Raw genomic sequence first — 16,877 nt, 5'->3', positions numbered from 1 at the left:
CTGCACTTTTAATAAAAGAAAGAAATGGACCTTATTAACAAGCATATCCTTTCTATGCAACAGTTTTGGGGGTGATTGAATACATTTTTAAGCCTAGACCCCAGTTTAGTGACATATTTATTATGCGACAGCTGGAAGGGTATTCTCTAGGCTTATTAGTGAACACCAACAGTGTCACATTTAATATAAAGTTATTTTGTTACTGCTGTAGTGGTAGACCACTGAAGTACACTTGGCTGGTAAGGGGGTAGAAGGCCAACATTTCAACAGAACACAACATGGTAACATCTCAATGAGGAGTATTCTGTTTAAACAAGGTACTAGCAAAACACTTTGGAGGAACCACAGCATAAGATCAAACTATGCAGTCCGGCATCCATTCATATTCCCAGGCAGCCTAACCTGTTCAGGGTCACAGGGGAGCCATATGGCAAGGCAGTAAAAAAAAAAAAAAAAATCATGAAATGAGTGCCAGCCCATTGCAGGACTCACAGCATGTGCACTTACTGCAGCACCTCACATCTTTGGGATGTAGGAGAAAAACAGACCACCCAAAGAAAAATGTGGAGAGAAGAGACAGGGGGACTATGTACAGACAAATACCCCAACCAAGAAACAAACTGGCAAATCCTATCTCCTTAACTGTGCAGGCATCTTTGAAAAGGTCAGTGAAGCATTGGACGATGGACAATCTGTTCAAACAGCCTTTGATTTGCAAAGTACAGCTGTGTAAGTAAACTTACCATTAAGGGGGGTGGAGGTTGGCAAAATGGTTAAGGCGTTTACCTCAGACACAATTTAGTCTCGTCTTGGGGGTGGGAAATTTGGCCAAGCTGAAAACGGCCCACAAGGGCAGACAGCCTGGTACAAACCAATAAAACAGACTAACTCCAACAGATCACTTATTGCATTAGCCACCCCACCTACTGCCCCTGTACTTTGGTTCAATACCGGTCACTGTTACAGCAGCCTAAACTAATTGGCTAGACTACCACGGCTTTGAAACAAAAGGAAGACAACCATTAGGAATCGGGGAGCCCTTGGGGAAAAGGTCCTAGCAAAGTAGATTCTGGACCTGGAAAATTAAGTTTTGTAGTACTTTGTTAAAGTATACACACAAGACAAAGCAGCTTCTTCAACACAGGTTGTCCTTTTTTCTCATATTCCCAGGAAACAAAACTGTTGATCAGCTATCCTGAAGGAAACAGTTTCATGTTGATAGTATCTGAACTGCATTTCGACATCCAAAGTATTAAGATTTTTTTTTACCTTGGTTTTGGAGCTCAGGGGAAAAAAGAGGAGAGATTAATAAACTAGCTAAAAGTAAACTCTGAAACCACTAACAGTGGTCAAAGAAACCATATCCTTACAGAAAATGAGGCAGAGCTGACTCACCATAAGAGCTTGAACTCAGATACTCAGAGCAATTAGTAAAAACAGTACCATGTGAAGGATCACAGTCAGCCTGATAAGCTGGTTATGGAAAAAAAATACTCATTCCAAGAACAAAGTTAAGATCCCAACCTGTTTTACAGGTGGGAAGAGGTGCAAAATCATTTCCAAAACTACTTTACTTATGGACAGGTAAAAAGGGTTGGTGCAAGAGCAGACAAGACAAGGCACACAAATGAATCTTGACAGAAGAGTAAAAACGGCCAGTTGGCAGTAACTCATAAATCAAGAATCAGGGGCAGCTGGTCCTTAAAAGCATCCCAGTTATTGGAATGGCACCAACTAGAAACAATTCCACTCGTACATGTGTTTTCCTAGTAGCAGATTTTTTAGTCTCCTTCAACACCTGCTGCAGACCCTCCACAAAAAGGTTAAAAAAGTTTGTCAACCAACCGGGCCATCAACTGTAGAGTTCCCAAGTTAGGCTGCATCACACAACCAGTCTTATCCAAGTAAGTCCACACAGTGGGGGAAAACAATGGTAATTGCCCTTGGCAAGTTTCAAAAGAAAGCAAAATAACTGCTGCTTGTGCCAACAGGAAAGTAACTATCATAACCTTTGCGAAGTCCTTCTAGATCTCAAGAAGAATCCTAGGCATCAGTGGAAGACATGGAAAGGCATAGGAAATTTCCAGCCATGGGATGAAATGGCATATGTCTTCCAGGTCTGTTTGCAAGGAATTCTGGAACAGAATTTCTTTAGCTGTCTGTTCTGAGAGGAGGCAAACATATGTTTGAGGAGTTTCCCCATAACTGAATCAGTTCTTGGAAGGGTGAAGTTCCCACACAAGCTAAGTAGGATCAGGACAGACTCATGTGTGCTACAATGTTTTGTACTGATAAGCCAAGTTGCTACTTCCCAGGCTAGCACATAAAGTATGTGATGGGGGAAGATCTAGCATTCCCCTATTTATGTACCACCACATCACTGTGGTGTGGTCTGAAGCTTTTATTACTACCACCATTTCTTTTGCATTTGTTTCACAGACCTTGTGCTTTCACCCCTCTGGAAACTACTCTCAATGCCTAATCTATTGCAACACACTGAACAGTAAGGCTAGCTTCTGACAGAACTGGTCAACCCACAAAAGACCCTCCCTTCTTACAAACTCCAGTACAGGTAACTTAAAAGATAAAGGGTGCAGTTGCTGAATCCAGACTGATAACACTGAATTTTCCTCATGTGAACTCTGGCCAAGGGAATGATACAAATCGTAAGTCTTGTATCCCAGAATCCTGAGAGAATTTCTTGTCATATACAAGATTTTGGATTAGACAAACTCACGAATATCATTTGGAGCATCTATACATTACTTATGCAACTGTACTTTCTTCAGGCAAACTTACCATAATAGTAGATATTCAAGTAATCAATGCTGCAGTAGCCTTAGCTACATGAGTTACCATCCTTGCAAGGACACCACAGCCAGGCCAGCTTCCAAAGCTTCACAGCACCTTCTATGCACCCCAATTGGCAGGCTGCTCAAGTTGAGCTGACTTAAGACAAGTGCGGGCATAAAGCCCTTCAGAGCTGTACTGCTGCCAGGGAGTACTCTCTTCAAGCTGATCAATCCTCAAAAGACTGAGCTTTCTTATGCTGGGCAGACAAGTTCTCTTTGGAGGAAAACAAAACTGACTTTTTTTTTTTTAATTTTGCTGATGTTTTATTACTTTGCTCTTTGGGAAATTTATTTTAAAGCTAGGAGTGGTGTGTTTTAATGGACTGATGTTCTTTTGAACGAACATTAATTTTTCTGTCAGCTTAAAATGGTGTAAAGTAACTGAATATTTTTTTCTAAGAAATTGTGTTTATTTTACTTTTATGGGGCTGTCATATATAGTGTTCTAAAGTGCTTTTTACTGTGTTTTTCAACCAGAGCCAGCTGAGGCCAAGTTTGGGTGCAAACCCCTTCAAAGTAGGGTTGCAACCTTTTCAAATGTCGAACAAGGTGCACATTTTGTAGAAATTAGATTTTGCAGGACAAAACATACCCACAGCCAGTGCAAATGACAGAACTTCACTTTTTCACAAAAATAAAAGTATATTCTAGTAGCATTTGAGTTATTTATGCCATTTCATATAACATTTAGGCATTTCAGAGTCGTTACCATTTTTTTCCCACAGGATACAGCTGCCACTGTACCGTGTTTTCCATACTGATCACTGATACAGTAGCCTTAGCTACATGGGTAAACTACTATAGCCAACTACATTTGGGAGGTGGAAAATTCCAACAGCCCCTGGGGAACAGTCATAGCAAAGTCTGATCTGGAGCTAGAGAAGGAGTCAAGCTTACAGTGGTTTGTAAAAGTATGTACAGACAGCCCACGTAGCAAGTTCTACAATACTACTAGAACCTAACCCCTTCCAAAAATCCATTGCCGAAGCCAAGGCCCTGGTTGAGTCTGCCCTGACCCTACCTGGAATAGTTTTGTTATGGCAAGTACAGCAAAAAGTAATAGCTTTAGACAATCATTTGGAAATGGTCTGCTTCACATATGGTTGTCCCCTCTTTACCTTCACAAGAAATGAACTAATCCAAAGATCTAAAAGATTAGGTCCATAGACCGTTTGATTACGGTTTTGACAGAACTTAGTTTCTCTCTCATTTTAGGTTCAGAAAAGAAAATGGGAGATGGATAATTTGGCCTGAAGTAAACCTGGATGTCACATTAAGCATAAAAGGAGGATTAGTTCTCAAAGAAATCCTGTCTCTATGGAAAAGGAGACAGGGCCAACTAACCATAAAACTGTTTTCCACATTCAGAACCTCAAGTCGATTTAGCTGGTTCAAATGGAGCAAGTGCTACCTTCTCTAACATAAGGTCCAAAGAGGAGCCACCCGCTTTCTTGGTGGCCTCTTATGCAAAATCCCTTTGAAAAACATTTCAAAAGGAGACCGAAATGAAACAGGAGGATCCATGGGCAGACATGTTGTTGAAATGGACCAAAAAGGAATAAGAAGGGAGAAAGGACCATATACACACACACAAAAAACAGAAAAGAGACTAGCCCTCTCTGAGCAATCTCCAGCACTGGGATTTGAAAAAGATTGATGTTGGAATAAAGAGAAAGAGATTTCAAATATCTATCATATGTTCTCATGTTAAGTCTTTACTAGGGAGAATCAAAGATGCCAAGAGAAGATGAAGACCCAAAATTCTGAGATACCCTCCAGAGACCCGGGCAAATTTTCTAGCCTAAATTCTTACAAAGATTAGTTCTAAGCTAACTGCTAAGCTAAAGCCATTTTAAGCCTTGCCCTTGACCTTACTCAAGCCCCTGAACCTCTTGTGTACAAATGTACTCTGTAAATTATAACCTCATAACAACACCACTTCATAAAATATAGCCCTAAAAAAAAATACCCTAAAAAGATGAAAGTGATAAACACAAGATAAAACACAGAAACAGCAGCACAAACAAGAACACAGAAGTTCACTTTGTGGAAGAAACTTATCTGCCCAGCAAAGAAACAGCACAAGCGGACCACTGAAAATCTCAGAGGAGTGTACCCCTACAGCAGTACAGCTATGAAAGGCTTTAAGCCCAAACTTGTCTTTTAATCAACTCAGCTCAAGATGCCAGATAGTTTGGGTGTGTGGAATGTGCCCTAAAGCTTTGCAAGTTGGCCAGCCATTATATCCTTGACAGAGTATAACCAACTCTACTGTATTAGTGATCAATATGCTGAACATAAGCTCTTCCAAAGACTGAATCTAGCAGGCATCCCAGGAAAACTGTTCTATAAGCAAGGATAAATGGAGATTTGTGCGCGTTTAGTTGAAAGCCAAGACCAAGCAGGAAATTCTGAATCCTTGCCAAAGACTCTGGGAAGAGTCAGCAAGACAACTGTACACTTATGGAAAACGTGAATACCTCAGAATCTGCAATAAGTGATTACTAAAGCCAGCCACTTAGTAAATACCATAAGAGAGCCCAAGGGGTAGAACAGAGAACCACAGTGTGATCTTAAGAACCATATGAAAAGTTTGCCAAAGGGAATGTGATGGCATGCATCTTTAAGTCTAGGGACAAGACAGAAGGTATGAACTTTGGGACCTTGATAGGATTGATGAAGGGGAAGACTATCACAGGTCTACAAATACTTCTTTCTTCAACACTAGACAAATTCTTGAATAAAAACATGTTATGGCCATCCGGGAGAGCAACACTGGTTCTACGACTGCCTGAGAGAGTTAAAGGAAACAGGGATATTTATCTTGCAGGGAAAGGCGTAATCACCTGGAAGGAAGTCAGGGAGAGAATTCCCACTGCCAAGTGTATCCCTGTTGAATGACTTTCAGAGAACTCATTTGCCTGAAAATCCAGTGCCACAGAGGAAGATGCAGACACAGAGAGGGAAGGACTGCCAAGGGGTAGGGGGAACCCTTAAAAAAACAGCCATTCTGATTTTTTGGAACCGCCCCAATTTTGAGGCTTTTTTCAAACCTCCTTAACATTGCTTTTAAAATCACGTTTCTTGGCAAGCTGCTGCTTAATTTACTTTATATATATATATAAAAAAAAAAGGACCAGTGGTGGAAGAAAACTGATCTTGAAAAGGGAAGGTTAGAAGACTTGGGTCAGCCTTGACTAAAATGTTCCCCTCTCAAACCTCTTCAGCACCTCAGCTGCAGAAGAGGGCCAAAAAGAGCTTCCTTGTCCACGGGATAACTGAAAAATTTGGTTTTAATCTGAAGAGATTCTACGAATACACAAAGAAAATCTTCTCAAAATGACCCAGATGCTGCAGCTCTGGAAGTAGTATCAGCAGTAGGATACAAACACGTTAAAACATGTTTAATAACATGAGAAGTAGTAGCAATAGTAAAATTTTTCAACAGTTGAGTAAATGGCAGAAAAATAAACTTTCTTCCCAAATTTGTCAAAAGTTTTCCCATCCTTGTCATAGAGAATGGGATTAGCATTAGCAGTTCTGGATAAGGAAACTACTGCAGGGTCTGCTTCGGGGTTAGAAAACAAGTTACTTGCGAGTATGAGGTACTTTCTATAAATCCTGAGGGCAGGAGGTAGACTGAACTAAACTACAAACCTGTCTGGAAAACATTATCCAAAAATCAGACAAACCAGGAGGAACAGATGCAAGTTGAGGAATACCCAGCTATAACAAATCATAAAACATTTTCTGGGGAACAGTCATTCTGTTCCCACTGGGAAAAAAAAAAAAAAAAAACTTTTCAAATAAGGTTTCAGAAAAAAAAAAAAAAAAAGTCTTCTGGAGGGAATTCAGAAGCCACACTTCCTAGTCTTCAGCTTCTGAGTACCTCCCTGATGACATTTCTCCAATCCCTGCTCTACTGACTAAAAAAGATCAGTGTCAGTATGAGGGGGGGGGGGGGGCTCTCACATTAGAGGAAATGGCACAGTGGAAGGAATCAATTCTCTGGCAAATCCCAGCAAGTCTTCCTCAGCCCACAGAAATACAGACAGGAGAAAGACAACTCCCTCTTGCCTGTGGAAGGAAACCCTACAACCACTGGGGATGTGTCTATCCCTCATTTTTTAGTGGGCGTTACACCAGAGGGTCAGGGAAACAATGAGGGGTAACAGAAACCAAGTCTGGCCAAAGCTCAGTCACCCATTTGCAGCTGAAGGAAAGAAAGACAGACGGACACCAAAAGACTACCTAATTTTCTCTTGCAGACAAGGGAAGAACCACCAGTGAAAAAACAGACAAGGTTTTCTCAGAAAAGTTTGTTAGTGGAAAGTTTAGGATCACTAGTGAACTATAAATTCCATTAAGCCCACAGATGGGAGCACACTTCATCAGCAAGAAAGCTGTGAAGCATTTGGCACTCTGACTGCCTTTTATATGGAGTCCTATTCAAGCTATTGGCATTTACAGGGCATAGAAGGTACTTTATAAAGGTGGCCAGTTGTTTGTCTCCTTGGCAGGATATAACCCAAACAGTTTAGACTGCTACAATCAGAATCTAATGTTGAACATGTATTAATTTCATGGTCTACCTTCTCTATCTGAAGTGCTTGCTTTATGTTTCACCCAGTTTAGACCAAAGATGGAATGCAGGCAGTTTTGCCAAATTTATCACTCTTACTGCCAGAAGACTGACAACAGCACTGCAAGCCTCACACAAGTATCAGTTACTGCAAAGAACTTGTTAATGACATTACTAAGAAGTTAAGATGAAAGTTTTTTTTTTCACTGCCAAACAGAAACTTGTGAACAGTACACGTTTCACATGCATAAGGTATTGCCCAAGAATTAAATCATTCATTCATCCTCACATTACCGGTTTATTCCAATTCAGGGTGATGAGAATCCACAGCCTAGCCTGGCATTCAATGGGTGCACGGCAGACAGGTGTGCATCTTAATTTTAATCCAAGTTACCTAGGCTCATTCTAAAGATATCATGGTATAAGAGATTGCAACCATATCTGTAATAAAACATTAGTTTGACTTCAAACGGCTGCAATGTAGTTCTAGTTAAGAAAACACCAATCTCATTCCTTTGTAATGCGGCTTAAAACTATAGTGATTACATTACCACAGATGTCTGTCAATAGCAATTCAGACTTGGCTCCTCTATCCCATATATTGTCCAGGGATGGTGCTTCTCTTCTATTAAGTGTCAGTTTATTGCAATGCTTAACTACTATGCTACTGAAAAAGAATTTCCTTCCCTTTTCTATCAATCTTAGGCCATCTTAATTTGACCAATTAATTGTTTAGACTTCCATCAGCTGTCAGTCTTAGAAAAAATTATAAAACATCTGAAACAGCTTTGCTCATGTGTATGCCTTATGAAAGATGAATATTCAGTGCATTGTAGAACTTTGCCAGACTTTATCTAGATTGTATTAGAGACTCAGATTGAACTACTGTATTCTAATTTACTTCATACGGAGGTAATGAAAATTCATCTAAACACGTTGTGCTTCCTTTTGAAAATTACAGTAACAAAAGTAATCCAGCAGCCACCCCTTTTAAACTGAGCAAAACCCTATCTAATCCAGCACACGTTTGTTCATTCTCTTGCCCACATATCCTCTGTAAACACAGAGGAAAAAAAAAAAAAAGGCAAGCATTCTCATCAAAATTAAGAATGAAGGCATAAAAATAAATGTACAATAAAAAATGTGAAGAAAAAAAAAAAAAAAAAAAACACCCCTAAATGAGGGCCCGGTCCTGTGATCAGAGAGAAGACCCAGACAACTGCTGTATGGGAGAACAGAGAAAGGAGAGAGAGAGAGAGAGAGAGAGAGAGAAAGGCTGGGAGAAAAAATTAAATGGCATTGCGTTCCAAAGTTATCAGCAGATTCTATAAATAATTTTATATAAAATGTTATTTTCTCAAATGTCCGAGATCAACACTTCAGACTCCGGGAATTAAATCATGTTTTTGTCTGTCATGCTTTTAGCAAATACAACCACCAGCAAAGACAGGTGAGGAGACTGTAAAACTGAGGACTAACCTCGCTTACTAGAAGCCCATAAAAAAAAAAAAAAAAAAACACACTTACCTGATTTAAGCAACAAATTAGAACAATATGAAAAACAAAATGTTCCGTCACACTTGGGCCTAACCTGCAGCAAATTTCTGGGTTGGCAGCAATACTCCAAACAGGGGAGAAATTAGATGAATGAATGCAAATATCAATCTGTATACTATGCTTCTACAGCATCTACCCCCCCCCCCTTCCCCAGCCCAGTCATACAGAAACATCTCTGGCTACTATAACTATTACTGTGATCCAAGCCATGCTTTAAGGCAGGGCATTGTGCTGGGCACAATGAACTGATACAAATACAATGCACCATTATCATCACTGCAACTTAAAATATGTTTGAATGTGATAATACAAGATCAAGTCCTATAACAGAGATAACATATGGCTTTATGGAAGACTAGAGACAGATGGGTAGGAGGAGGTTAAAGTACCCCCCCCCAAAAAAAAAATTGCCCAGACTAATTTTAAATACCAAAGGTTCAGATATGAGCAAAAATAATCCACCCCCCATATCCTAGATCAGACAGAAGATGTGCACTGTCTACAATTTCTCCCTCTCTCCTCCCAAACACATGTACCCAAATGATACAACTCCTTTTTTTGTTTTAATCTTCACTAGAGAAATGCATGCACACACACTAGCCTTTTTATTTGCTAAAACTACTGGTCATATGTGAAGTGTATACTGCAAAAAAAATAAATACATAAATAAATAAAAAAATAGACATGGGATGGCAAATATAAAATGGGCCCATGGCAGTGCTGCAGAGAATCCACTCACTCGAACCTCACAAATGGGAGAAGGCAAAGGAAAAATAAATCTTCTATAAAACAGCAGGATAAGACAATAAATGGGGGGGAACAGCAATAGAAAAGGCACACTAGGTTAATATAGAAAAACTATATTCTTTATTGAAGGATAAAGATTAGTATAAAAGTGGAACTGTGTATAACAATGTCACCATGCACACAATACAAAGGCAAGACCCACCATGCTTTGGAGGGGTAACAGAACAAAAGCAGCGTACAATGAGCAGATGTACAGGCTACAGCACATTACAGTCCAGCAGGGTATGTCTCTACAAAGAGATTACTTTGGAAACAAGGCAATGTTACAAATACAGATCATGCTTTAGTTTAGTACAAGAAAAGGTGAAGATCCACAACCAAAAGGGTTTTTTTTTTTTTTTTAATACAGAAAATTACCCACAATCTACAAAATAAAGAAATTTTAACACATCAGAGGTGTTATCCCTGTTTAATGGAAATTCATTTTGCCTTCAGTCATTCTGAGGGGGTGGGGGCATTTAACGCCAAATAATCAGTATTAAATTTTGCACTCGGCACAGATTAATCCAGGAGGCTCGATTGCAAAGTAGGCAAAAATGTATGCAGACAATTGCAGTTGAATTTCTGTGCTTCTGTTATGAACAAATAAAGCAAAGCATCAGTGGTATCTGCAGCAAAGGCTGCAACACTGACAGGTATGCAGTGCTGAGAATGCAGTATTTTTGTGCCAGTCTTGAAAACAAATCACAAGCAATGGACATGCTAAACATTAAAACACAATCAAATCCGTACAAAAACTTACATCTTGCAGTGCATTTAATTTTCATACAAAATTGAATGCAAAGCTCGTTTCCCCACATACTAGTTATTTAACCAGATAAATATACAACGGTTTTGGATCTGCATTTTCATTTCTACTTTGTGTTACCCAATTGACTAAGGCAAATGAGGGACACCGAGGCAAGAAAATAAAATACTGCATCCTTTAAACCAAAGCAAAATGTATCCACTTAACAGGAATTTACAATGTAATGTACTCAGCTAACAGGATGGCGCTACAAAAATGGCTGTTACTCTACTTCTATTATGAAATGATCTGTGAACTGGCTACTGCAATGACAAAGGAACTGATTTAGGATTACAGACGATCTGGTTACCATATTACTTGCAAACTATGATTTAAGCTCTGCTTTAAAGCATTAGTACCCTTGTTATGAGGTCCTTTTGTCAGTTTCACAGGTATTAAAACTAATTTGTGTTAACCAAAAGGGAATCTATACAAAGGGTTCTCACTGCATCTTGCCAATGCATTTCAAACACTAAAATATAAAAGTATTGCTTATAAAATGTTTAATTTGAACATCTCATTTTCAGTCTTCTTTATTTAAGTGAGTGTTCAAATAGTTCACTGTGGTACAGGTCACGTTAGACTGACTCATAAGACAACATTTACTCACTACAATAAACATGATTATTACTTAAATAAAATAGTCAGACTTTACAACCTACTAGTATAACAAATAAATTTCACTCTGTTAAAGAATACTGACAAAGGCAGAATTTTAGTAAATTTGCATAACATAGTGAAATTGACAATCAGCCATTTGCTTGGGGATACTGCAGCTTGAATTGCAATGCCTTCCCCAGATGGAAACAGGAAATGATTGAGAGGGGTGTCACAATACAGCTAAATGCAGAGGCAGAGGGCCACACCACACAGCAGCAAGATGACCATTCACTGTGCTACACAATGAAAAAGAAAAAAAAAGATTTGATAAATGCAAAATGTAGTCACCTATGATAACAGGATAGTAAGAGAATGCAGTTAAAGAATAAATTAATTCTAACTTCTAATTGTTAAAACAGACAAAATGTTAACAGAGGCTGAAATATTGTCACACAGAAAAAGAATGTACCTATCACATTTAACATCGTCTCTTCACACAAAAAAATATGACAAACACTTGTAACCTATTGTCTGAACAAACTATAATTAAAAGGGAACATAACCTTTGGGCCTTCTTGATAGACGATCATTAACAGATGATAAATTTGAAAGGCAATACCCTTTATGTCATGCAGGAGACAGTAAACCAAAATGAAGAGGGTGTTTTTTCAAAAGATCTAACAACTATACAAAGAAGACTGATCAACAAGAATGTACCCAATTACTAAAAAAAACGAGCTGGATATATTTACGAGGGGAAAGAATAATGATCACTATACCAATATAACGGTGAATGAGCAAATACATGATATAATGGAAAAAATATTTGGCTTGCTGGCAGCTACACAACTAATCTACTTCTAAATTGATTAATTACTTAAAAATGTCAAACATTTTACAGATATTGTCTTTCTGGTGCAATTACTAAACAGCACATGTAAGACATATGAAACAGGCTTCCAAGACAAAAATAGTACGAATCTGTCTGCATTTTTGTCAAATGATCCATCATATTTTATAATCAACGCGGAAATTCAAATAGGAAGCAGTTACAATATCCTATTTACCAAACAAAAGGAACGACCGTGATGCAGCAACGAAGCCCTGTGGCAAACTTCGCAGAAAAGCAAACGGCACAAAGACGAAAGGATTAAATATCACAAGTATACATATACAATTGTCAGACACTATACCATCAGTGTTCCACACTCGCATATTTTGGTCACGGAAGCCTATTTGTAAATAATACGATGTCCAAACAAGGCAATGTATGTCCACCACCCCGGTGTTTACTTCCCGAAACTAGATAAAGGTTCCATACTGAACTGTAACCATATTTACTAATCTGACAAGGTTGGCATATCAGTAAAATAATAAAGATATACCTCTGTTTCTCACAGAGCCAAAAACTGGAAGAACAAGATATCCGACGTGCACCAAAACCATCCTGCAGTCGTTGCTGATTCTGCTGCTGCTGCTGTTCCTGGCTCAGAGACAGATGGCCCATGGAAAAATGTCCCTTCCAATCCCTATGTACATTCAAATGTGGAGCTCGGGCTGCAGCTGCCTCGCACACAAAGAAATCTAACACCAATCAATGCATCAGCCCACTGCAACGCCTTGTTTCCGGTGGCAGCGTCTGCAGCCAGTCACGTTGCAAGATAACAGGCGGGGAGGCGGGGAAAACATTAAATGCTTGTGTTCTTTGTGCGTGCGTACGTCCCCCATATTTGTTGTTATGTTTTTTTAAGGGGTAACTGGTCTAATGTCTAAAGAGTGTGCTACGTAGTTTGAAATGTAAATCTTTAAATTGTGTATAATATTAGAAAAAGAATGCCGTAGCGTGTTTTAGCCTAGACTTTGCTTTATTTTCGAAATGATGGGTTAATTTAGTAAAGGGCGGAAGACATGGGCAAAAGCGTGTGAGACTGCTTATTTCTGCGTTTTCGGCTCGTAACAGAAAATTTGCAGTACGTACCCTGCCCATGCATACTGAAGAAAAAGGGATCGTTATTTCAATTGCGTAACTATTGTACTGATGTATACTCGACCAGCTGTCTTGGCAAATTGTATTTTTCAATAATTTATTTTGTGGATTACAGGAGGGTAAAATGTTTTTTTTTCTTTTGAACTAGCCTTTATAAACATTAACTAGCTGATCAGCATGGTTGCGGTGCCATACAATGTGACCTTCTTTTGTTCGCAGTTTTAGGCGTCTCGTATAGTAAAATAACACCCAACTGTAATACCAAAAAATTATGAAACACTGACCCAGTGAATGAATGCTGTGTGTGAATACTTTGCAACAGAGCTCAGAAGTAGTCAAAAAATCCAGAAATAATCATGGAGACTTTTTTTTTTACAATAGTGGTACTATTAACCTGAGACATTGACACAATAAGAGAATGTGAAGTAATTATTAAGTGTACATCCCAACACTTCATTAAAAAAAAATGTAACTGGGAACCACTACGCTTTCTTGACTTGGACCAAGCAGTGGACAGTTTTAATACTACTTTCACTAAGGTCCTTGACCTAATAGCCCCCCATAAGAACAATTAGAGCTAAACTTCGCTCTTCTCCATAGCTTACTAAGTCCACTAGAGCCCTATTAAAATCCAGTGTTGAAACATGGAATATAGACAACACAAGCCTTTCTAAAACAAGACTATCAACATTTTAGAAACCAGGTTAAACAGCAAACTAAGTTTGATAAACAGAGCTACTACCGAAGTATCCAAAACAAATACTCCCAACAACCCTCAAAAGTTCTGGCATGCAATTAACTCCCTACTAAAACCAGGTAAAACCACCACACTCCCAGTGCAACCTCCACAAATACAGATAGCGATATAGCCTCCAAATTCAACCAACACTTTACTGAATCCATTACTTCTCTATCTACTTCACTATCTAGAAATAGCTACCCACCCACGCAAATAGGCTCTAAGAACTCTTCTCCTCTCATCTTCTCACCCGTCCCAGCCTCTGCAATAAATACCTCTTAAAACTGAAACCCACTACTATTGCAGCAGATGGTTTATTAGCACATTTCCTAAAAATGGCTGCCGACTCCATATACTGCCCAGTGTCAATCCTTACCAACTGCTGAAATCATATATCCCTCGTCTGTGGAAAATCTCTTGCATTATTCCCCTTCATAAGGAAGGAACCTCTTATGATTTTTCCTACTGCCCCATTGCCATCCTGTCTCCTTTATCAAAGATACTAGAGAAATGCACACACTCTCAAGTGATGCATTTCCTAAACTCAATCTCCTCTCCCCTACACAACATGGTTTCCGCTCACACCATAGTACAACCACAGCCCTTCTCTCCTTCACAAACCTGGTTAACCAGCATAGGAATAACAATAGATTTGTATCTGCTATATTCCTTGACCTCTCAAAAGCATTTGACATGGTTTCTCACTCCATACTAATAGGTACCTCTAACCACTTTAGCCTTCACTCCTAGCACTATTACTTGGTTTAAAAATTACCTATCAGAACGCCAACAAGCTGTCCAGTGGCAAGGAGTTTTATCACCTGTACTCCCAGCCACCATTGGTGTACCCCAAGGCTCCATATTGGTCCCACTACGCTCTTCTATATTCACCAACAACCTGCATACCTCTGCCCTGCAGGCCTTACTAATCCAGTATGCAGATGATTCCACCCTAATCTGCTCAGTCCCATCTCTTACCGCCCTACAGTAGCTCGCCCAGGAATCCTTTGCCTCAGCAGAAAGGTGGATCACTAATATTCAACTCATCTTAAATCCTAACAAAACTACTTCTATTCACCCCAAACAAATCAAAAACCTCTCCACTTTCCTTCTCTGTCTCTTCCAATAATGGTACCATCATTTCACCCTCCCTCCACACCAAGCTCCTTGGTGTCGAAATAGATAACAACCTACACTTTGACACCCATATCTCTCAAGCTATAAAAAAAGGTACACAAAAATGGTTTCCTTATACAGACAAAAGAACTCTCTTTATCCGATCAGGCTAAAGGCACCCTTGCTCAAATCCACCTTCTTTCTACACTAATGTATGCAGCCCCAATTCTCACTTATATCAGGAAATCTGACCTAGACAAACTTGAGTCCTGCTATAACAAAATTGCCAAGTTCGCTACAAATTCCCCATTCAAAACCCATCACTGCATAGCTCTTAGGAAACTTCAGTGGCTTGAACTTCCTCATTTATTACTCGATCACCAACTTGTCATAGGTTCATACTAGGCTATCTGCCCTAGGGCATTTATAAGCCTAGCCAGAATGTGTTTGGCTTTCGCCACCCATTTTAAATTTATTTTGCTATGCCCTTTTTCGAGGTTAGTATACTGTGCCTCTGTCTAACAGTGACACAGAAGTGATACCCGGGGTAAACCTACAATCTCCCATCCACTCATCAAGATTCCTCTTGAAGAGAGTCAATCAGGGACTCTGCCTAACCTGGACTGGGATTTTATTCCAGAGTGAAGGGAGCCTCTGGGTTATGAATCTGTCCCTCCAGCATGTCCTATTTATTTCAGTGCTGAGGTTCAAGTCTCTCTCGAGCGCGTAGCTCGATGGGATTTGGAGTTTCTGAGGTGCAGCATGTCCATTAATTCCGGGTTAGACATGGCTTTATACGTTAGGCACAGATCGCCTCTGAACAGGTGGTATGCCACTGAGTAGAGCTGGAGTTTCTTTAAGCGGGCAGCATATGGCATCTGTTTGAGCCCTTTGATCCTCTTGGTGAGGTACTTTCCAGTTGCTGCAGGTGTCTGGTAAGGTACATCCCAAAAGGGGCATTGTACTCAATTATGGGCCTGATGAGGGATGAGTAAAGAGGCACGATGACCTCCCCTGATCTAGATGTGAATCCCTTCATGATTAGGTGGGCTATATAAAATGTTTTTCTAACCACTTTGGCCACGTGGTTGTCAAATGAGAGATTGCTATCAACTTGGGTCCCCAGGTCCCTAATTACTTCTTCTGTACTTAATGGATTACCATCTATGTGGTAATTTGTGGGCACTTTGTTTTTGCCAAAGGGGATGACTATACACTTTTGGCATTTAGCTTGAGGCCATGGCTCTGGCACCAGTTGTCTGTTTCTATGAGGCCCTTTTGGAGGATGCTTGTGTCGGCTGGAGAGTCGATTATGGTGCCCAGTTTGCAGTCATCTGCGAACGTGGTCAGCCACAGTCCTTCCATGTTGGCCTGTACCTCCGAGAAATATATACCGAACAAGAGTGGTCCCAGGACTGAGCCTTGTGGGACACCACTTGTAACTGGTTTGGAGTCTGACATGGCTCCAGCAATTCTAACCATGTGGGTTCTGTCCTTGAGCCAGTTTGCAATCCATCTAGTGACATAGGGGTTTATATTTAAGCTGGTAAGCTTATCTATAATGCCCGAGTGGGGTATTGTATCGAATGCTTTTGCGAGGTCCAGGTAGGCTGTGTGGACTACCTTCCCCTCGTCAATGGCCTTGGTTACTGTTTCAAAGAAATCAACCAGGTTTAAGAGGCAGGATCTGCCCTTAACAAAGCCGAACTGGGTAGGATCCAGTGTCTGTAGGTCCCCAATATCTTTATTTATGAGGTCCATGATGATCCTTTCCATAGCTTTGCAGACCAAGCTAGTCAGGCTTATGGGGCGATAGTTTCCAGGATCCGTTGAGGCACCACCTTTATGGA

At 39.9% G+C, this 16,877-nt stretch overlaps 1 protein-coding gene across 3 annotated transcripts in view; it reads right to left on the bottom strand.

The window, feature by feature from the left end:
* Positions 1–12,809, bottom strand: part of RNF165 (ring finger protein 165) — a 480,832-nt gene extending 468,023 nt beyond the window's left edge. For 2 of the 3 annotated variants that reach the window (XM_044081988.1, XM_044081995.1), the window contains exon 1: positions 12,571–12,809. In XM_044081988.1, the coding sequence (XP_043937923.1) occupies positions 12,571–12,631 (61 nt within the window). In that variant the 5' untranslated portion in view covers positions 12,632–12,809. Of the gene's footprint in view, positions 1–9,839; positions 11,482–12,570 lie in introns of those variants that run through there. The other variant, XR_006366096.1, reaches the window with a different exon arrangement.
* Positions 12,810–16,877: the final 4,068 nt, after the last annotated feature.

This window comes from Protopterus annectens, chromosome 1.part1 (assembly GCF_019279795.1).
Source record: "Protopterus annectens isolate FY-2018-M chromosome 1.part1, PAN1.0, whole genome shotgun sequence".
Classification (NCBI taxonomy): domain Eukaryota; kingdom Metazoa; phylum Chordata; order Ceratodontiformes; family Protopteridae; genus Protopterus; species Protopterus annectens.
Note: the sequence above shows the minus strand (reverse complement) of the source record. Positions and strands in the feature narration are given on the sequence as shown.